General features: G+C 28.8%; 1 protein-coding gene across 1 annotated transcript; it reads right to left on the bottom strand.

The window, feature by feature from the left end:
• Nucleotides 1–13849: 13849 nt before the first annotated feature.
• Nucleotides 13850–21563, bottom strand: LOC142322915 (uncharacterized). The gene is made up of 3 exons (XM_075362003.1): nt 21324–21563; nt 16981–17363; nt 13850–14034 (listed from the first exon to the last, which is right to left on the bottom strand). The coding sequence occupies exons 1-3, from the start codon at nt 21540–21542 to the stop codon at nt 13875–13877; spliced, it is 762 nt and encodes a 253-aa protein (XP_075218118.1). The 5' UTR covers nt 21543–21563; the 3' UTR covers nt 13850–13874.
• Nucleotides 21564–25140: the final 3577 nt, after the last annotated feature.

Genomic DNA, 25140 nt, shown 5'->3' with positions numbered 1-25140 from the left:
ATCACTTTCTCTTTGCTCATGGGAATAAAGTGAAATGCAACATTTTTAGCCTGATTAGAAGTCAATTTTATATGGGAAACTACAAGTCAAAAAGTTGTAACTGAGAAGTAGCTTTTAATTAACTACCATTAAAAATATTTAACCATTAACATTGAAATCACTACCTACAATTGTTTGTTTATTTTTCAGAAACATAGTATCAAAATATAACTTGAGCTTTCTTAAAAATATATCTGTTTTAGACTTAAAAGATCTGTAAAAAACTCAGTAAAAAACCATTGCAAATGTTTACTCATTATAAAAATCATTGTAATTTAAAGCAAACTATATTACAATGGATAAAATATTTAAGATAACATTGAAATTTATATTAAAATGAATATTATGATTTACATATGATTAATATTATTCTGAAAATAATTGTTAAAATTTATTTTATTATTTGTTAAATCGTTATTGTCTTACTTAATCACAACTCTAAAGAATTATTTACTTCCAATCACTGAAAAAAGTTTAGTTAATTTTCAAATATTTTAAAAACATTTCACACTGTACAATTAAATTACTGAACCAAAAGTGAAAACCTTGTTTTCTGTGTTGAAATGGATACATTAAACACAGAAGGAATTATTTAAATTCCTTTTTTAACAGTATTATAAGAACAGTTTTCATTAGCAGCTTTGAATTAAACAATTCTAAATCATTTTGCATTGTATTTTCTGTTACATTGATGTAAAGCCCATTTAAAGTATGAAAACTGTTTATCCATAATTACAACTTCAAAAAACAATTTTAGAAAATTAACTATACAGAGTCCACTCTAGCCATCATAATAAATTATTTTCAATTAAAAAAATAACTGAAGACTCAAAGAATGGATAAAGTGCCAAAAATATAAAAATAGTGATTGTTAATGAAACACAATCTATATGCCAGCCCCTTTAATGTAAATATGGATCTTTTAATATGCTAACTTTTCAATTGTCCCATTTTATTAAAGTGGAATATTGTGCAATTGTTGTATATTACAGTAAAGGTTGTTAGGTGTTCTACATATAACTTAGTGGACCTATGTTTGTTTAGTTTTGTTTATTGTTATTTAAAACATGATTTTTGTGAGCCATCAGTTTTTTTTACATTTGAAACAGATTTTTGAACAATTTTTTGCATCTTTGTTTATGTATGTTAATTTGATAAATTTTGTTGTTTTTATTTGATTTTTTTAAATTTATTTTGTGTAAGAGGCTGTCAGTGTGTTATGGTAAAAAAAATCTTTAATATGCACTGTACTTATTAAGTTAGTATTAACAAGATTCAGTACGTTTTTCATTTCTTAATAATAAAATTTACCTAGATCCTGTGTTGTAGAAATATTTATTACAGCTTTACTAAATCATTGCAAATAGCATTGATTTTTCCCCTTTGAGTTGTGAATTTTTTATCTGTCTAACTTTATACTTTTATTTTTTGATATCTTCTTACTCTAAAAATTTATTAGAGATGATACCAAATTTGAACGGTAAAACAGCATGTTTGATGACCTGATCAAAACGTGGTTTATTACACTGCTATATTAACAGATTGCTGTATTAGGATTAAATTATGTCAAGAGTGACAGTAGCATGGGTAAATCATTTTATCAATAAATTTAATTGGCCCAACCATATTCTAAGACAATTATATTTATAGCCAAAATAATCAAATCAATTATCAAACTTTTAAAATTTAATTATTAGCATAATTCCTTCATAATCTATCTTTAATTTGATAAAAATTTTTAAGATAAGAGTATTTTGATATCTTCCTTATCTATTTTTTTTTTTTATTATATTCAGGTAAAAGCTATATTTCAAATATTGAATTTTTTATTGATAGTATAATTTTAAGAAAGTTGTAATGTAGCCCTAAGATCTACAACAGGTTTATAAGGAAATATATACCATAGTGTATCATTAACTTTCCCCCTCTGGAATAATAACTGGATAATAAAGCAAAATTATGTACATAAGTAATGTTAAACATTAAGTTATGGTACAGCCTATCAATACTTCTGTTTTGAGGATATTACGCTGTTCTCTTCATTGCAATTTCATAAATGATCTTGACCACTCTTATGTCAACCATTTCTGAAACAGTGTCACTACATTAACTTCAAAAGCTAAAGTTCAAAATAATACAGGTATTAAATTCAGTTTAAGGTACTTTAATACTTCAAATTGGAATTGATTCTGGGACCTACAAATCATCAAAATACATATAGCTGTAAACAGTTCTTCAGAAATGATTGAACTTTGTTAAAAGATACTTCAATGACCAGACCTAAATGAAATTATAATTTCCACATTGATATTTTAAAAGCATATTTAATTAATTTTGAAAGCAAGACATTTTATTTAGGTTTCTTAAAAATATACATAATTTTTTACTCTGATGTATTGCTACATTATATTTTTAAGTTTTCGATTTATGAGTTTATAAGATTATTGAATATATGACTAATCTTATGACCATCTCCTCCAAATATAGTAAAGAAGGTTTAACTACAAGACCTGGAAGGATCAGGAATGGCAGGAGCAATATTTCATAAACACAGGCTACAATATCTCACATTCTGTCATTTACATAAACTGGAATACGAGTATTAACACTAATTGTAATAATCAAATATATTGATGATTTATGCTAAAATTATAAGATGATTTATCAGTCAGTAACTTACAGGAGAATTTTGTTGTGGCTGGCCTACATTTTCATTTTGATCGGATGATAAAATAAATACACAAAGAAGGAATACAAAGAAGATTATTAGTAAATACATCCTGATACATCCTGGGTAAGTACGTCCAGATGGTAATTGGCTGAATTTATCAACACTTTCATTGCTATAGAAACAATTATTTTTGTAATATCTTTCTTATTAGGTCAGTATTTTTATAATATTTTATATCAATTTTATACCAGTTCATTAAATTATTATTATTTTGATTATTTAATTTTAAATTTAAATTTTAATGAGTAATACAATCCTTAATATAACTATTGTCATTACAGTTATGATTATGACATATTTATGTATTATATATAATCGCCATACATGTATATATATATATATATATATATATATTTTTTTTTTTTTTTTTGAGAGGAGATTCTCATTGGTCACTTAAAAGCACATTTAATAATTTAGTAGTTAATTTTTGGCTGTCTCTTATTCTTCCAACTTTCCTGAGTTCATTGTTCTGAATTTTCCAACCTTTATCTGTTTTATACATCTTAAAAAAAAAATAAATTTATAAAAAAATAAATGTAATTAATTTGTGATTCATAAATAGTAACCACATGATAAAAGGAGGGTTGGGTTGTGTTAAATTAATATTTTGCTTTGCGCTTGGGGCTGATATGTATTAACGGAGAAAGTGACACATTTGTACAGAGGGAGTCACGTTCAGTGCTCGACTTGGCGTTTACTGTAATTGGGAGGTCCTGCAGGAGGAGAGTCTGTCAGATCATCTAATGATTTGATTTGACTCGGAGACCCAACAGAGAATAGAACTGCTGACAAAACTGGCCACTTCTAAGAAGGAATGTATGAAGTTTGCGCAGGGAATATGTCAAAAATTAGTGGAGAGGGTAACACCAGAAGAATTTGTGGACATTGTGCAAGATGAATACAGATAAACTGGAGTCACCTATAGCAGGCATTGAAGGCAGCACATGTACTGGTGGTGTGAGGAGATTGGGCAGCTGCACAAACAAGCATGGGTCAAGAAGAGGGCTAACCAAAGGGCTAATTGAAGAGGTGATCCTGTACTGATGGAATGTACCTGCTCAGTGTATACGGCATCTCGTGCCGCCTTGAAAGCAGCAATTAAACAGGCGAAGAGGAAATCTAGAAAGGAGTCATGCCTTGATATCGGCAACGATCCTTGGGGTCGTGGCTATCAACTAGTAGTTTGGAAACTTTATCGATCTTTGCCGGCATTAACTGAGGCACAAGTCAAGACAGCAGTAAGGGCGCTGTTTCTGAATCTGGAGAAATCCCCCAGAGAGGAAATAGAAGTGGAGGATATCCCGCCATTCTGTACTGAAGAGCTCATCTTGGCAGGAGTATGAAGTTACATAAGAGCCCGGGCCCAGATGGGATCCCAGTTGAAATTGTGCGTATTTTGGTAGATGAGGCACCAGTAGAGACCCTCAGGACGATGAACACCATACTGAGACAAGGACACATTCCGGAGCAATGGAAGTGAGTGAGGCTCGTTTTGATAAAGAAGACTAATGCAGAGTCTTCCTTCAGGACGTTGTGTCTAATTAACAACATCTGCAAATTACTCGAGAGAATGATGGACAGCCGTCTACAAGAGGTGATACTGGCCAGAAGAGTACTTCATGAAGGGCAATATGGCTTCAGAGCGAGGAGGTCCACGGTCGGCGCGGTGGAGGAGGTTGTACGAATAGTGGATAACGCAGCAGCCGGCACCTGGAGGACCAGGAAAATACCAATAGTGATCCTCCTGGATGTAAGAAATGCCTTTAACTTCCTCAACTGGCAGTCAATTTTCCAGACGCTGGAGGAGTGGGGCATAGATAGGTACATGAGAAAAATGGTCCAAAGTTACTTAGATGAAAGAAACGTCATCTATAGACTTGGAGGTTCGGAGCTGTGGTTTTGTTGCACATGCAGTGTACCCCAGGGGTAAGTTCTCGGTCCCCTGATGTGGAACATGGTGTGTGATGGTGTTCTGAAGCTGCGTTATCCAGACGGCATGACTCCAATTGCTTATGCAGACGACCTCGCTCTCGTCGTGGTAGCAAGGACGAAGGAAGCAGTTGCTGAGGCGGCTAATACTGTAATAGCTACTGTTGGAGAGTGGATGCGAGACAGAGGTCTGCGGTTGTTGCAGGAAAAGATGACATACATCAGTATGATGGGGCGAGAGTGCTGGAACCCATAACAATACGCAAAAAGGGTGAGGAGGTCCAACCACGGGACACTGCCAAATATTTGGGTGTCTGGTTGGACCGCAGTAGGGAATTCACGTCCCACGTTCGTGAGAGGGGGGATAAAGCTGGACTGTTGGTGAAGAAGCACACTTATATTGCTACATGGAAGTTTGGTCCACACTGTAAGGTCCACTTATGGTAAGGTCCATCTGAAGTCCAATGTCCATTTAGTCCATATTCCAGTTTCGTTCATCGCACTCCACACCAGGTAATGTTCATTTACCGTATTGTCCACTAGAAGACCTTTAAATAAAGTCCATCGCATATTTGTTTAGTCCATTTACCAAGATAAATAAAAAAAGAGAAATATATATTTATTTTATTTATTTATTGTGTATGTATCCCAGAAATAATTATGACATATACCTATAAATTAGTTGTTACAGATTTCATTCATCAATCAATTCTACAGGGTTCACCTTTAGTCTATACATGACGGCCCTCACGTAAGTTGTCATGCATTGTTCTTCCTTATATTTTTGATATCATTGCACAACTTCAGCAATGTGTGTTTGGTTTGCTAAATATGTTTTGTTCACAGGCAGTCTTATGTTAATGTGGCCTCCTAGCAGCTGGGTGATATCTTGTTGATTTTGTTGCTGTTCATCTATCATTGTTGTATCTATGAATCTCCATAGGGAGGCATGGTGAACAGTCATCAACTTCTGAGATTTATTATGTTATCCCTCGACAGCATTGTTTGTTCTCCTCTGGCCACTTATCATGAGGTCATACACATTCCACATTTTGACAGGAAATCTTGCGTTCTCAGCTCTTCGTCGGCCTCGAGCTCATCTTCCTCTTACATATGCCCAATCGCCGTATTCTGCCAGACCATCCAGATCCTCTGACATTATTTCAACGATGTCATCAAAGATATCAAGGACATCTTCCACGGGAACAAATGGTAATCCCAGCAGCAATGAAATTTGCTTCCGTACTTCACTCCCTGTGTTGTTACATTCTGGTGCTATTCCCATTGACTGAATTTGACACCAGATCGATTGAGACCAATGGAATAAGCAACCCTTTATGTTTGCATTTGGAAAAATTTGTCGAGTTGCGTTAATATTTGCCAACTCGAAATCCATCATGATAGTTCCAGGATGTATATAAATATTTACTTTTCGAGCTGTACCCACATGTTCGTACAGCAGTCGATATATGTCCTCTGTTTTCCACGAGTCGGAGTGTATACAAATGGGAAGACGTCCCCTCAGAAAATACCGTGTAATTGAAATAATTGCATGAATTGATTTGTCACCATCTTAAAAGTACCGTCTCCGGTACTTGGAGCAGAGAGCAGTCTCAGGTTCTCCATTGTGTCAAAAATAAGTATTCTGTTCTCATCTTCTGGTCCGGAATCATACAAAAGGAACCTCTCTCCAGCATGAGTAACACAGTATTCATCAGGAATGTCAATGTCTTGCAACGAAGTGGGATTGGTAGGTCGGCCTCTATTTTGATTTTGATTAATCTGTGGTCGAAACATATTCTATTCAGGCAACATCAAACGCAGTCTTTCTTCATGCATGTCTCATAAAGTCAACCTCATGGTCTGTGTTGGAGGTTCATGTAGATTTCTTTCTGCATGGTGCTTTAAGTTGTCCCTTACCTTCCTTACTTCCTCTTGCACACCTGATCCATGCTGATAATCTCTCGTACCATCCTTCTGTACTTGTATATCTTCAAGGTCACTTCCAGCAGTACATCTAGCATTGCAGGAGCTTCGTTGTTCACATCTCCAATACCGTCGTAAACCATCTTTACTAAATGAATGGAAATGGTACATGCAGTTATTGAAATGTAGCATTGATTTATTTTTTTAGAATAAATTATCTCTGCCATGATTTTTTATAAATTATTCTCTTCCATAATTAACTGGTCTACCCATCCTAGATAACAATATTTTATCCCCATCCTTATTTTAATAGATCCCCTACTCACACATGACTTATCTTAGCTTTAGATAATTATATGTCTTTATATAACCTGATTGCTATTTCCTATGTATTGAAACCTTTACAATGTTCATATTTAGATATATAAGAGAAATAACATATAACATATAAGAGAAATTAAATAATACTAAGGTCTCATTCAATAAAAGATACGTAGATGACATTCTAGTAATATTAATTTAATATTAAAAGAATTTAACCTATTTAATAAACATATACAATTTACAAAGGAAGTTGAGATTAAAAATAGTAAAAAATGTTTGGATTTAACAATAACTCATTTCGAAAAGAAAATATCAACAAAATGGTATATAAAACCAATATCTTCAGGCAGATATCTAAATTTCTTATCAACACAATATCACATAAAAAATCAGTAGTCAAGAATGTTGCAGAGTAATAAAATTTACAAACCTCAAAAATAGACCAGAATATATCAAAAATGCAAAAGATCTATTAATAAATAATAATTATCTGGAAAATATTATAAATAGAATATTTAAAAATACAATTTATAAACACTATAATAATATATCAGCCAACCATCCTAATAAAAATAAAAGTGAGAATTATGTTGCATTACCGTATGTCGCAGATCTGTCAGAAAAAATTAAAAAATTGCTACAAAAGGATTCTGCAATAGCCCATCAAAATTAGAACAATCTGAATAGTATGTTTTCTAAATTAAAATCACAGACAGAAAAAATCAGCAAGTCGAAACAAAAGAATTAACGAAACCAATAAGTATCAATAACGCGATACCGCCAAGAATCTACAATCTAATAAAATTACATAAGAGTGATTGTCCTATAAGTAAATTGTATATAAAGTTTGACGTACAAGCTATCCAAAATTTTGGTTAAAATATTACAACAAATAATCGGAAAAAATAAATACAAGTCAAAGATTAATGGGATTCCACACGTTTATTAATAAGCAAATAATACCCACACATTAATTTTGTTGATGTAATTTCATTATATAGCAGCATTCCAAAGAATTTAGTAATTGAAGCAATAGAAAGCAAATGGAGTGAAATTTAAAAAGTAACTAAAGTTAAAGAAAACAGAATTTTTAGAATGTATAAATATTTTGATAGATAATATGTACTTTAAATTTAAAAATAAATTAAATGAACAATCTCATGGTTTAGCGATGGGGCCACCAAGCAAACCTAACTATGGAATATTTAGAAAATAAAATACTAGAGAAATTAAATGAAAATGAAATCAATGAATTATTCCAAGGTGATTACATTCCAAGATGGTATCGCATAAATCAACTCTGCCATAATTTTATAAAATTTTTCCAAAATGATATTGCCTAGCAACATGGGCAAGCAATGTTTTAATTTCCAATGATGATAACAATGTCTGCCTTGATATTATAACTCACAGTGGACTGAAAACAGACCTAAATCTGTGTGGACTAAAAGAAAGTGGACTAAAACTAATGGTGGACAAAAATACAAGAGGATGTTAAATAAACTGGACAAACAAAACAGTGGGCATTGGACTTTTGTGGACCAAACATTTGCTAATCTTTTTCCATGTGCCTTGATTTGTGTTCTTTTTTATATCACTGTATTAGTATAGTATATATTATACATTGAATCATAATTTAGTTTATAATGCTTATAAAAGCTTCTTAATTGTTTACGGAGATTTTTTGATTTTTCCTTTTCAAAATGCTAAATGATGTGCGCTATACTTATAAATGAAAAAATCACTGTTAAGAATCAAAATACCTATCTAACATTATTATCTATCTTTTTTTGCCATAATTTTTCATTCGGTAATTCATCATTAGTTGTAGAACATTTAAGTTGTCTTTTTGACCTCGTTTGAAGATGTTCCCTTATAATAATCAGTATATGAAGGTTTCAGAGAATTAGTGCATTTTGTTGCTTTTACTTCACGCTTAATTTTCATTGTGTACCTCCTGACAAACATTTGCATTATTATTTTGTCCATAATTATTTTGCCTCATAAATTAACTACGTGTGAGACTTTTTATAAAGAAGTTAAAATCAAAAGTTAATCTTTGAGTTAAGTTGTTGGACTGGTTTTATGTAGTTCTTTATTTTATAATTAAATAAGAAAAAATAAAATAAGTCGTTTATGAATCCAAAATAATAGTAACTGATTACCAGCAATAATTAACATTATAAAGCTTCTATGAAGTTCTATAAGATTTGTGTTTCTTAACCCTTAAGATTTAGAAATTTAAACTATTTTATTTAATAGCATTTTTATTTTTGATAGGTTGTGTAATAAAAATCATATAAATTTGCATTTTTATTGTACATAATCTATGGGAAATTATACTTTCTTTATGATTTAATACAAAAAAACAAATAAAAATTTCCTCCTCAAACATTCCAAATATTATTGAAAATCATAAATATTTTAAACACCAAATATGAAATTTTAAATTATCATTTGAAAGTATTTTAGAAAAATAATAAATCTCTGTCCAGCAAAATAGTACTAAATTAAAGAATTAAAATCTGTAACTAAATTTCCAAAATACACAGATTTTTTCCCTACTTACCTAATTCCTACTGATTCTCTATGTCAGACTTTTTATTACTTGCAGTTTTATCTGTTTGAAAAATATTAATTTTATCAACTAAAGTATTTCTTGGAATGAAATCTTTGTTTTTTATTTAGTACTGATACTAGTAGTATGCCATGTATGCAAATTGTTGATTGTATGTATGTTTATTTAATGTATATAATTTCCTAATTCACATCTTTTAAAATTATTAATATTAACTTCATTATTCATTCTTTTATGAGGAGTACTGAAATTTTTATTTTCTTCCAGTTTATTTGATTTTGTTGACTACAAATATTGGTAGATACACTGCAAAGGTCAACTATTTGAATTTCTAATTCAAATAAATCAACTAATCAATTCTAAATCAACTAATTGAATGTTTAACATTTCTGGTTTTTTTCCATTTATTTTGTTATAAACGTTCATTACTACAACTTAATCTCTGATTAAATCTTTAGATGAGGCATTACAAAGGTAAGTATGAATGAGAAGGTAAAATAAAAAAAACCTAGTGGTGTGTTGAAAAATAATGTTTATAAAACCTATGAATGAAGAAAGAACATTAAAATGTTGGCTACTAGCCTAAGACTTTCCTCCAACCTGGATTAATGTTTTTCAAAATGTTAAATGATCTTTTAAATTAATTTTTAACATTTCTTATATTACTTTACTAACAAATAATTAAGTTTTTAGTTTGTGTACACAGATTGAACAAGGATTTTGTTTTCATTTTTTTGAACTGACGCATACCAAATCTGGACACTCTCAAGAATTGGTGACAGGAAAGCAAGGAGTTAATATATTCTCTATTATAATAAATATAATAATATCTATTATTATTATTTTACTCACCAAAATTTTATAACATTCAATGTTTTTTTTTTTTTTAAATACATGTCAACTAATAATGGCAAAACACTAGATATAACAAATGTCTATATATTTATAAATTAAGATAAATCTACCAACACTATTTTTTACATATTTTTTTAATTTTATATATGTATAATATATATATGTAACATTTATATTTTTAATTTCAGGAACTTTTACATTTGGATATAAACCAATGATAAATCTTTTCTCAAAATGTTATTTCAATTCTATTTCTAGTTATTAATTTAAACAACATATGAGAATTAGTGATAGCAATATTTAAGAGTAACTAAATTGCAGTCTTCCTGTATCACTTTACACTGTATCAAAGTAGTTACATTCCGCCGCCACCTGGTCCAATAAATCTAAAAAATCCTTGCTTTCATTGTAACTGACAATCTTTTATGGCTTCTCTAATATATATCCACATTTTGTTCAAACTGGTACCATTTCTGGTACAGATTTATTAAATAAAGGACATTGATTAAACCTTCCATTTTCTAATGATAACTTTGTTGTTATTTTGTGAAATAATCATCTCTCCTTTTTTTAGTTTTCTGTTGGAAGGAGATGAAGAATACCAGTTAAATGAGCTCTTCTGTTATTTAGAGTCTGAGCAAGTTCCACAGAAGTGTAGAAATTGTCTGTTGCTTATTTTCCACCAGAATCCAAATAATGCTCCATTTGTGTCATGACATTTTCAGTGACATATCTATTTTGTATTGTTACCTCTTTACCAGCGTTAATTTTTAAATGGCAAGTATATGCACCAGTGGTACATAATTTAAAAATGTTAATGCCTTATTTGTGTCTTTTTGTCTTGAAGTACTGTCTAAATATAACTTTTCCTCTGAACGTGACCATAGATTCATCTATACAAACCTGATCCACAGAAGTAAATAAAGGTAAAAATCTCATAAAGCACAATGTTTAATTAATATCCACATAAGAAAAATAGCTGTTTAGTTACACGACTATATCAACAAAACAGCAGCCAGCTAACAACAAACATCAGACAATTATGAGTAGTCTACTAATCAGGGCAAACACCATAATCAAAAAGTAAGATGATATTTTTTTTCTCCCCAGCCTAGAAAATATGTAACAGCCATTTGCACTACATGGAAGTGCAAGAGAATTGATCACAATAATCCCAAACATTGCTATATTGCATGTCCAAGTATTATACACACAGGTCACTGGGGAAACTCAGTGTGTCCATTTTTAGAACGCACAGTAGCCAACATGCTAAAAAAACACTGTTTATAAGACATGGAATGAACAATACAAAATTAAAATAATATAATTTTGTATTATATTAAATCCGATCAACCCAAATACAGAATTAATAAAATAAAATAAAATAGGATGACACCTATCTTATTCCATAATCCAAGCAAGAGAGAGAGTTTTGTCTCTTGCTTGGATTTTATAAATTCTGTACTTGGTTTGATCAGATTAATAATAATATTAATATATATATACGTTATCTAAAGTTTAATGAGGAATCATAACTAATTAACAACTAATTAATCTGTACCTGTACTACTACTTGAACTTGTCTTCTTGCATTTATAAATTTGATAGGTAGTTATAAAAATTCAGTTAATATTTGCAATTAATTATTTTTTAAATTCTTTTGTTTTTTTAACAATGAAAATTGTTTTTATAATTTTTTACTACAAAATATTTCTAAAATTTCTGTTTGGTTATTATTAATTATTATTATTTATTTCTATAGTTTTTAAAGAAATTCAGTTTAACTGCCTCCATTAAAAAAAAATACATACAAAGACGTATTATGTATTTTTGAGTACAGTTAAATCAAGACAGAGTTTAATTGTTTACAACAATATCAGGAATTATCCATTAAAGTAAATTAAAAAATTTCTTTATTAATTTAAACCTTAGTTCTTTCCAAACAATTCAAGAAATTCAACAATGCATAACCCTCCTAACCCCTTCTAATTTCAACCTTTTTTATGATATATTTTTTTTTTTTTACATGATAGCAGTTTTTATGCCTACATAATGAAAAATAATTTGATTAATAGTACATAAGTAATAAAATACTCTTTAATGACAAGAAACCTTGTTTATCATTTTCTCACCCTGATCTAATTCTTTATATAAAGGAGAAACCAGTTTCACTACTAGGTTTAGTAAAGATGTAAACCCATAAACTACTTGGTTACTGTATTTACATGGGAAAAAACTGAAATACTTGATATTTAGCATTTTAAAAAGATTTATTCTAAATTAAGAAACAAAAAAAAAATTAAAATCAAACCTATTTAGTTTAGGCAGTAAATAAAAATCGTTGCTTAACAATAAAAAGAAGACATTGATATTCTGCTAAAACTATTTATCATATTCATTTTTTTGGCTTTGTATAAAAAAAAAAATAAACAAGAAACAAGTTTTTTAAATACTCTTTTATTTAAAATTATATATTTTAAGTAATGTATGCATTAATAAGAGGAAAATAATGTCATTCTAATTTAATGGCAACAGAATATTAAATTATTTTTTTTGTAAAATTCTACTGTACTAACGAAAACTACTTTATGGAAATCATTTAAGTTCATGAAAACAAGGGATTAAACAATCTTCTTTCCAAAATTAATCTATGTTAATACAAAGAAGGTTTTTGAATTATTTTCTAAGCAATATTCTACTACAATTTCATTTCATAAATAATAAAATATTGGAGCACTCACAATCATAATGTATAAATAATTATTCTTTCATTTTTATGTAACAATTGATTTTATGTACCCTAATCCAACATTAATTCTAAACAACACTTCCAAAATTGTATTAGACGAAGACTGGCTAATCCAATGTATCAGATTGTTTCCATTTGGTTGAATTAAAAGCCTTTCAACAAAATTTGATTTCTGTGAGTGTACTCTTCTCTTTACAGAAGGAATCGAAGAAAACTAAGGATGAAAGTCAAAAAGGGTTAACTTTCATTGGGTTTATCATGATGAATGGCTAGGTTTATGCTTATTTATTTTTTTTCAAAATAACTAATCCTTACTTCAAATATTGAAAATATATGTAATCTAATCAAATAATATTTTGCATGCATTGTGCATTGTGTTCTCTTTCTTTGTCAAGAAATAGATGCAATATTTAGCAAAATAAGGAAATGGATATAAATAGGTTTGCACTTAACCAAGTGTGCTTTAAATAAGTAATGCTAATTTTAAACACTCAGCAAATTTTGAAGATGGCTTGTACTTTTGGCAGTGCAAACCAATTTTTAGATTTGTTTATTTGGACACCCTATGTTTTTCTTATTCATAAAATGAAATAGTAGATGAATAAGGATGTAGTTTTTTTGTCTTGCTATCATTGTCACTTGATATTGTAATATAATTTTAATTTTATTTATAGGGCGTAAAGTTGGAAGAAAAGGAATATGATTTAAATATTTATAATTATTAATATCATATACTACTATATTTATGTTTTTATTTCTGCTACATTTTCAGTTTCTTGTATAGTTTCATTTTCCAGAACATCTTCATTTCTTATTTCCTTTTCATTTACATATTGTGTATCTGGTTTACATTCTGCTTCCATTATTATCTTAAAGTCTTCGAAGTAATCAGGTTGCCCAACACTGAAACAAAAAAAAGATAAAATTTATTTATAAATTTTGATTTTTAGATAAAACACTTTTGTATAATATTTTAAAACAGTTTACTTTTAATAAATTAATTGTAACTTGTATATTGACAATTTTTATTTAAATAAAACAACAGCAATACAAGTGACAGATGACTACGAGAGGGTATTAAACAATACCCAATGAAATAAAATGTTCATTTGTGCAGTAAAAAATATAACTTTTCCTCTATATTAAAATACTAACTTCCATAGCTGGATTTCCATATTAGATATAGAAATTCAATTAAATAAATTAATCAAATTATGTGATATTAACAGTTAGGGAAAATGATTGTCTGTATTTTAATGCAAAAGCAAAACAAATTTTTTTTATACTTCAAATGAAGTTTATTAAACCAAATATGTGCCATTTAATTGAACAGCATCACTTTTTTTTAGTAAATCCTGGCTTTACCACAGTTTGCAGAGCTTCATCTTGCTTTGACCACGATCCTTTCTGAACATTATTGTCATACGTGATTTATGTTTCATTTCCTGTATTGTTTCAAAACTGGTTTGATTTCGTTTCATTTTGGCAACAATTCATAGATGAAAATTCAATCCATTAAATTTTTCATTGTAAAATCATATGCCATTCAAACATCAAGTTTTTTTTTGTATCCAGGGTTCTTCAAACAGCTTAAAACTGTTTTGTGGCTGACATTTACTCTTTTAGTGATATCAAGACTGTTAATGCGCTGGTCTTACTCACTTTTACCATGATTTCATTGATGCTTTTTTAATCACTGGACGACCAGAGTGAGGTGCATCATTGGCATAAAAATTTCCAGATTGAAAAAAATACTTGTTCCATTCCAATGTTGTTTGTATTACAAATAGTGACACTGCATCATGTCAGTAAACAACACAAATTTCTTTAGCCTGAATAGTCTCATTCTTCCCTTTTTTGTAATAACATTTCAAAATGTGTTGAATTTCTACTTTATTTTCAAGACCTATTAATTTTTAAATAAACTAATATAATCATAACCTTTCTAAAAATATTCAGTGATAAGGTCACCATTCAAAAGCACACAAGTGTTTACCAGTTTTGATAAATATCAAAACATCTACCAGAACATCATGAAGAAACTCTTTCTTCAACTCTAATATTATTATCGGTTTAATAAATTAAAACAAAAACATTTCAATCAAATGCACAAATTAGATTTACCAAAAATTATCTTTTATTGTACAATTTTAAAGTTTTTGATTTCATCAATAAATGGCAAAGCATGTAACGTAATGAATATAATTTTTTTTTCATGTGGTATGTAAAGATTTACAACTTTAAATTTCAGATTGGAATTAGCTATTTAAACAGACAGTGAAAACATTATCAAACGAAAAAACAAAGAGCAAGTTATAAACAAAATTGCTGTGCATGCAAAAATAAGTTGAACAACAAAAGAAACAATACTTTGCATCAAATTTGAATGATAAAACAATGGAGAAAGTTGACTAGTCATCTAAAATACAATCATTATTCATTACATTTTGTTGAGATTTAGAATTTTTATAAAAAATATTGGTGAGCCATTAGATTTTTTAAAAAATGTAAAAATACATATAATTTTATTACCAAAGGAATGTTTAAATACCAATTTTAACAACCATAACGTCTTAGGTTCCTGAGACACACTTTTTTCAATAAAATATTTTGTCTCTCCTTTTCACCTTCTTATTGACAAAGTTTTTCAAAATCCACCCTTAGCAAGGACCTAGTTTATAAAAACAATGTACTCTCCAAAATTCACCTAAGTTAAGCAGTTTGAGCTGTGGATTATGAACAAGTCAGTCAGAGCACTTGATGTTATATAATAGATAATGGCAATTTATTTTAAAAAAATTTTATAATTATAAAAAAAATATTATAATGATGCCAAGTACTGAACAACTGTTTTGTTATTATCTTCAATGTTTCAGCTGATCAACAAAGAACCACTTCAAATAAAAAAAAATGAAAATCACTTGGTTCTAAGTTTGGGCTCCAAAGGAGATGATTCATTTGTTACCAGCCAAAGGAAGTAATTGCTCTTGGATTCAAGTTTCAGTGTGTGGTTGAGCAGCTAATGAAGTCTTCTTTATATATTTTAACCAATCTCCCCTATTTTATACAGTTCTCAAAACTGGTGATATCCAAACTCATGAAACAGTGTGTTCTTAAAAATTTATTCATTTGTGAGCTGCACAAAATACTCATTAATGGTACCTGTTTTGTGCCTCAATTGGAACAATTTCTTGCCCTTAATTAAACGATTTAATCCATAATTTTTTTACCACACTGCATTTTCACAAAAAATGTCATTTATTTGCTGATGATTTCATATTTACTTCATCCTAAAGAATGATAATAGACCTTATTTCACAGGCTATGAGTCAGTCCTTCAGTTATCTCAAACACTAAAAATTTACAGAACAAACCATAAATAAAAAATTGTTTCTTCTGTACCAGTGTACATAGCAGACTATTATAAGGAGTTCATGATGTTACATGCAGAGACAACTGAAGTGCGCTAGTTATATTCGGAAATGGTGCTTTCTTTCTGAATGTCTTGTAGTTTGTAGTGAGCAAACATGAATATTAGCATTAACCCAAGCATGTGTAAGTAGAAATGGATTAATTTTAAATAAATTTAAAAAAAAACTTTTATTGAATTAAGAATAATATAAAAGTTATCAATTTTTAAGGAATTACTACAGACAAAAAAGAAATTATTATGAAATAAATATATCAATAACATGCAGTAAACTACGTAAAATATAGCGTGTTTTAAGAAATATTGTTATACAGATAGTATTTTTTTTAATACTAATTTTACACACACACAGCATATGCACATATATAGCTATTATAAAAAATTATAGTGCTCAATAAAATATATCAAGATGTACTCACAGGGATTTATGATTAATAAATATTTCTAATAAAATATCTATAAAGCAATTATGTGCTGGATGATCCGGTATATCAAGCCATTCTAAGAATGAATAAAAAAACTGAACAAATAATGGATCGCAAAGTATTTTCTCATAATGTTCAGATTCTAAAATATATTGACTACACTCAAAATATGTATCTTCAAGTTTTTTCCAAAAATTTGCAGTCATTGCCCTTGCCTTATCTAACTCTTCGCCAATTTGAAAAGATTCTAAAATATGTTCAAATAATTCATTTGTTACAAGACATTTGGTACTAAGTAAAAATGCAAAATCTTCCACATTTACAGTAATATTATCTTCTTTCACGTCTTCTATGATATTTTTTATTTCTTGACAACACTAAATTAAAATAAAATATTACATATGATTAAATTATTGATAAATAAACAGTAAATACAATTTATAGTTTTTCTTAACAATACAGTAACTACATTTCATATGAGTAACTTCCATTGTTACTATCTTATACTTCAGATAAGTAATATTCCATTCACTCAAAGCTCATTTAGTAGCAAGGTCTTGAAAGATACACATATTTTCTTCTAAATACATACAGACCCTTGCTTAGAGTAAAATCTACAACTACCAGTGCTTCTACTGACTGTTTTAGTGATTCTACAGAGAACTTAAAACTATGAAAACAATTTGTATTTGTAATTCTGAGAATGAACTGTAGATTTGTTTCATGAATACAGACTTTATAAAACAATTTAACATAAAAACCATAAAAAAATTGTTTATGTATTGGATATATTTTCAAACTTTCATTTTATGATCATTAATTTTAATGTATAGATGAATTCAATTACATTGACAAAGAATGCTATCTGTGTTTATTCATATTTTGTTGATCTAGTTTAAAAAATAGTGAAGTGAGTTTATTAAAATCTCATGATTAATTTTACCTGAATGGTGACCAATTATTAATAAATATCTTTCATTCATAAAATAAAAAAAATAAAATCTTTTAGTCATATACAAATATAAGTACTTTTTAAACAAAAAATAACTGAAAGAAAACAAATTAGAAAAAGATAAAATCTTTAACAGACTTTTTTTTTACCAATGATTAATGAATAGTAAATAACAGAAGATCTCAAAGATTAAATTCACATTCAATTAGTCACACATGTAGGAAAATTAAAAAGTTTTATTTTTTAGGAGCATTTTAGTGAAATTAGTTAGTACAAGTTAATTTTTTTATAAATCCCATGTTATACTGAAATAACCATTTATGAAGTAGGTTTTGTATAACACCATTCAAAATTTTTGATGTAGTTATAGTTGTTGACACTTCTGCTGAAAAATTTAAAATATTTTAATTGAATAACAATTTGAAATTAAGAAATAACAAAAAAACAAACAGCAGATATTTCAATATATTACAATGTGTATATACAACACAAGCTGACATAGGAGTATGATCTTAGAAAAACTATATATACTTATGACTAATTGATTTGCACTACTATGTAGGAACAATCAGCAAAAAATTAATTTTAAGTAGTCTAGGCAAAGCTCTAGGAACCTGATAAACAAAATACTATGAACTGGTGATTAAAGTTTAAGTCTACAGTTTTTTTATGCTGTGATTGTTTCATTGAATTTCTTCTCTTCAATTAGCACAAATAATTATTAATGTTATGTAATTATTTCAATTAAATTTTAGTAATTTGGGAAGCTTCAGTCTTATAATTTAATTTGTACAAATGAAAAAGCTTTTGACATGTTATTGATATTTGAAGAGTACTTTAAAAATGTCAGTGTTGTTTTATGTTTGTAGAACAATAACCAAAATGAACTCTTCATTTCATCATGCTTTTGAACAAATGAAAGAAATAGGCATAGGATAGGAGTTTTGTACATTGTACCATTAAAACTAGAAGAGGATAAAGTTCTTTTAAATATTCTTTGGTGAGGATAAGGTTACATTCACGAGCAATAGCTAGGTCAAGCTGCATAATTGATTTATCTATTTCCCCTTATAGAAATCCCTTACTACCATAGCTCAGCTAGCAACAAAATCAGACAAACACAGAAGTGGCTTGTTGGCGTAATATAGGAGTTAAGAAGACCCTAAATATTACAACTAAGAACTGGATGGAAAAAACAACAGGGAATGGGGTAAAATGCTATAATTAAGTCAAAACCTACACTAATGATAAACAAACATAAAGAAATAAACAAAACAATATACTCTATGCCAATCACCACATTTAACATGAATCAGAATAAAAAACATAAGATCAAAATCCTTAATTAAAATTAGAATGAAATGTAATACTTGTAAATCATAAACACAATAAATGTCTGCACGATTATGAATACCAAATGATTTTTAAATGGTGAGTTGTATATATATCTAATGGAATCTGTTAATGATAGCAGTACATTTATGGACTGATGAAAAATTACTGTCAGGATTAATTAACAAAGGAACAAAGAATCTTTCGCTACAATCAGGCACTGAAGTAAAAAGAGAGACATGAAAGAATTCCCATGCAAAAAAGAATAAAAAAATATACATAAATATTTAATCATCCAAGTCACTAAAAAATTAATTTTCTCTGCAATCCTACTAGCTATTATCTGCTCAATATTATGCTTAGATTTTCATCCAAGTCAGGGGAAAAACTACTGTGTATGTTCTTGATCACTTCATCATTTTATAGCTTTTGCCCACATTTATGTAGACGTAATTTAAATTACTTATGATTACTGAAGTACATAAAATTGCACAACATTCAAAAAAATTAGTTTTTCATTGATTTATCACCTATACTATCTCAGTATTACAATTAGAAAGTGTTAATTAAACAATGAATAGTTAGATTTCTTACAGTAAGAAATTACAAGTGTCTTAACACTTACAGGGAACATTCCTCTCAGTAAAACTTTTAACTTTCATTATTTCATTTTGCAGGGGTATATGATCTTTGTGACAAGAAATTGTGTTTTAGATCGTAATATCATTGGCATATGTTACTGCTTTACAACTAATTTTTTCATTGACAAACAAAATAAACAATAATGGTCCAAATTTAGGTCATGAGGCCCCCTGAATGGATGCTGGGCAGTTTAGAGATAAATAATTTATTATACAGTAAGAGGCAGCCCATAAAAAATGTTGTTCAGAAATGCCAAATGACCTCAGTTTTACAGTAAATAAATTATAAGGCAATTTGTCAAAGACCTTCTGAAAATCATCATAAAATAAATCATAATTACCTTACTTTTGAACAACTGGATCATTATTTGACAAAAATTCATACAATCAGTACTTGTATATCTTCTTCTTCTTCTACTCAAATGAGTAAAGGTCATTGTCAGTTTGATCATTTAAATAACTTTCTCAAATACTTTAAGAAGTATGCCCATAGCAATAATTTGTCTGTTACTAATCTTCTTTGGTAAAGTGTTAGCTAACACTTTCCACTATTTGGGGTACACACTGAGTGAGAACAGTATACTGTCAAAGAAATGAATACTAAATACATCGTGTGGGATTACATTCTTGAATAATGAATTATTGGCCTACATTTTGTTGAAGAAATCTGTCTGGTGAAACAAAAAGTGACTTTCTAAGAGACAATCTCCAAGTCCTTCTATAAAACTATAGAAAAACTAATTAAGTGAAAGAAAACTATACAAATTAATAGCAATGATCGTTCCCTGTGTCCTTCAATCTTGTTTCCTTATACATAGATTAATGGGTAGGAACTAAGTTTCAGAATGGCAGCTAAGAGCACTTAGTTGTATTTAGTTATTTATTGCATATGATTAAAAACATTACACATCATGCTAAACATGAAAGAACAAATAAGAGAATGAGAAGAGCCTGTGCACATTTCATAACAGATGAGATAAGCACACAATGAAGAATTACATAACAGTATGGAGGAAGTCTTTTAAACCATATCTTCAGAGATGCTTCACAACATGCCAAGGAGGATATGCATTCAGCTCAATGGTGTACACACAAATCCACTGGATGAATGAGTAAAATGTATATACTTGTAAGTGTTCAAAATATGTACTAAGGAGACAATGTGTATTTGTCTGGGATACAGAGACTTCTTGAATATATTATATAAAGAAGTGACACTTAAAGTTCCCAATAACTTGTACCAGGATTTCTTCCAACTTAATAAGAGATTAAATAAATAAAATTAGAAAAATTCCTAGCCTGTACATGTAGTTATGTCTAAATATCAGGCAGTATCTATACTAACTGAGATACTAGTGGGTCTCCTAGATTCAATCTTAAAGTTCCTTTTGATATGATATATTAATACTTACCAGTTTAACATTAGTATCTATCTTTTCTTGTCGATAAATATCTACCCACATATCATTATTAATTGTAGAATCTTTCACTTGTTTTTTTATTTCTGTTAAACAATGATCTTTTTGTCCTGGAAATAATTCTTCACAGCATTTTCCTACTTGAGTTTCCATATAATATATAAAAAAAGGACTTGGTGGTTCAGTGGTAACTTCTTCATTATTAGCAAGCATGCTTGTGACAATTAAAATGAATACAAATAAAACTGCATTCATTGTAAACTCTGTAAAATAGTGTATTTAAAAACATATGTTTTATATCATAACATTGTATAATAATCTTCTCATAAAACAATTAAAAAGAAAATATAAATAATAAAAATACAAAAGGAAAACCCGAGTCAAAATTTTTATAAATAAATTTATTTATTTTTTTAAATTTAAGAGTGCATCCATTTAATGTTTATTACCATTCATTTTATCTGAATGTAACAAAAAAATGTTTATCTTAATATTATAAAATAATTAATAATTTTAAATAGCTCACATTGAATTGTGATTCTAAACTTTCAGGAGCTGATGTTATTTTTAGTTTTGATGTTTCATCCTCAATTGGTATTAGCCATCTTGAAGTGCCTGGGAAATACTTTTAGTATGTGGTCAGAGTGTATTTCATTGGTATTACATTTGTTTGTTCAGTATACTGTTTTTATGTAATATCATATTTTTCAATTGTATTGAGATTACAGTTTTTATATGCTATGTGTAAAATTTACTCGTGACTATATTTGCATATTTGCTCAAATTTTTTATACCATGACATTATCTATTGACCTCTAGAAACATAAGAACAAATCACTTTGTTCTTATGTTCACTGTGTTCTTACACAACAGGACGCGTCCTGTTGTATAAAGTGATTTGTTCTTATGTTTCTAGAGGTCAATAGATAATGTCATGGTATAAAAAATTTGAGCAAATTTTTCCCTCTCTTAGGACCAGCCTCTACTTCTTCAATTAATGAAAATAAGCAATTTTGCTATTGTAAACAATTCTTTTTTATATCATCCCTTTGGAACTGAATAAAAATGTCAATAGTGCTAAAGCAATCTAGGCCCTTCAGTTATGAAAATCTTTACTTATGGGTTTCCTGATAATCAACATAAAATATTTGACAAGGTTGATTATTCTGAAATTTAAACATACATGATTAATCTTTTATGCATATTCATTACAACATTTTCATGTGTTAGTGTTTAAAAAAAACTTTTGCAAAGAAACCCATTTGTATTGCACCGGATACAGTCATTTTTTTCTGCAGAAATACGGCCAGATTTAAAAAATAAGTAATATAAAATTCACTAATTGTACTAGGTTTTTGGAAAGATAATCTGAAGTGACTACGCTGTTTCATCATCAACCACAAAGCTAACAGTCCCTTCAATCTATTATTTATGTTAGTTTTCTTAAAGTATATTACAATAAAATTATTAAACTAGAGAATGAATTGTTTAAATGTTATTTATTTTTAAAAGTCTGTAATTGGTATGTCTTTTTAAAATATATTAATAATTAGCCTGTATAATTGACATACCTGTGTAGAAACTCATAATTTTCAATAAATAAATAGCATTAGAACAGAAAGTGTCTTCTTTGTATAGAGATTTACTTTATATAATGTTAGTAGAGGTGATTTAAACCAATAAGAATCAAACATGTAATCAGAATGATATCTAAGTCAAAATATAAAGACAATATTTTCTGCAACCGATGATAAAAAGGTAATCAATTATAGAAACAACATGTGTTTAATATTTAATAATAGTAATAATCAATTCTGAATAAGTTAATCAATTGTTAATTACATGAAAAGTAGCTACATATGATTTACTTCATTAGTCAGTTATTGAAGTAACTTCATTATATATAAACAGATTGATCTATTTATTTCTGTCATAAGCATTTATGTTATTGAGCAAAACTCCACATGTACAAGTTCTGTGTTCCCCTACTCGAGCTGAGTTTTAGCAGTAACCTTATTTATCTATTACTACTCTATTGGGATTAATTTTATAAATTGAGCCATGTGTAATGATTACATAGAAACTTCAACCCTCTCCAATTATGTAAGCTAGGTTTTTTCCTAAAACTGCTATTTTGCAAATACATAACAAGAGATTATAGGGAAGATATCAAGTTTAATTTAATTGAAAGGAAAGAAAATTTAATTGTTGGATTTGGAAAAGCCAAATTAGAGTATGTAAAATAACAATTACAGATTAAGGAATTAATATTGCTACAAGAAAGAAAACCTTGAAGGAATAAGTTGTAGATGGCAATATGCAAGACTTCATAGCAGGGTTGCTCAGTAGAGCACCCTAGAATTTCACTTTTGAGAAAGTTTTCAAACCATTTATTGTAGAATACAAATCCCACAAGGTTTTTAATAAAACTTTATTTGCTAAATCAAAAGAGAGCATTGTTAAATTTATAAATTAATTTTATTTGTGACTGTTAGGTTTGTTGGATAAAAATTTAATTTCTTCATTGAAGCCTGGACTAAAAGTATTAGGTTTAAGTGTACAGTTAATAAAATAAGTATATTTGGCTTGGTTGTTTGCAAACAGTAATGGAATTGAATTAGTGTTGATGAAATATCAGTATTAATCCCAAAAAATTTCACTTTCTTCATTTTGATGAGTGCATGACATGGAATAAACATTTACAAGAACTCAAATTTGTTATTTTAAAATGTTAACTATGTTACACAGTAGCATAATAATATTATATATAAAATAGATATTTAGGTATGAAATTAGCAACAATAATTGGGATGTAAATCAGATAAGTGTACTTCACTTCTATACAACTTTGCTAAGATCTTGATTCAATTATGATTCAGTGGTTTACTCCTTTGCCTTTAAAGATGTTGTATCCCTTCTATAAAACTTTCTTCAACTTGGTACCAATGCACTCCTTCCTTTCCAGCAATAAGTAGTTTGCTAAAGAGTGGAAAGTCTGTCTGGTAACAATTAGTCAGCTAATAATGACTTACATGTAAAATGATTACATGTAACTACATGATTTTACAAAGTATCACAATAGAACAATTGCTGTGGGTGTTTGAAAAAAGCATATATTTCCCATATGTGACACACCTCATGAACACCTGCTACATTCTATGAATATACATTGTTAGCATTTCCATTTAAAATTATTATATTAAAATTTCTAAACTTAAATGAAGTATTATAAAACTGATACTACTATCTTCAAGTGTTCTAACAGAAGCTTTACAAATTCTTTATAAACTGAACCCAGATGTAGTGATATACACTGAGTCCTATGTTTTTTGTGGGAACTGCACCTCTACACACAAAACAGTGAAATTATGTTTGTCTATTATCAGCAACCACAATAAAAAACACATATATTGCTTCATTTTGGTTCCTAGCTAGTAGAAATCCCAGGCAACGAAAAACTGATAAAGGTATAGGATGAATACAAAAGTTTCATTTTATATCTGCTATAATACAAATTTCTTCATATGATCGCTAGCATCCTCTGTTCTGTTCTGCTACCGAAGTGGCTAATTTTACATGTCTGGATGTGGCCAATTAGTTTTTATTACAGAAATAAAATAAAAACACATTGAGCATGAGACTATAGTTCAATGTGGTTTACACATTTACTATAAAGGGTGCTGTCAGCAAATCTAAAATTTATGCTTAGCATTATTTTCTTGAGACCAGCTATCTTGTTCAATATGAAATATCAACTGTGGAAGAGGTTAGAGAATATATTCTAGTTTTCTCACACTCCATAGTTAACCAA

The sequence above is a fragment of the Lycorma delicatula genome, chromosome 4 (assembly GCF_047948215.1).
Source record: "Lycorma delicatula isolate Av1 chromosome 4, ASM4794821v1, whole genome shotgun sequence".
NCBI classification, from domain to species: domain Eukaryota; kingdom Metazoa; phylum Arthropoda; class Insecta; order Hemiptera; family Fulgoridae; genus Lycorma; species Lycorma delicatula.
This window is presented reverse-complemented; position numbering and strand designations above follow the sequence as displayed.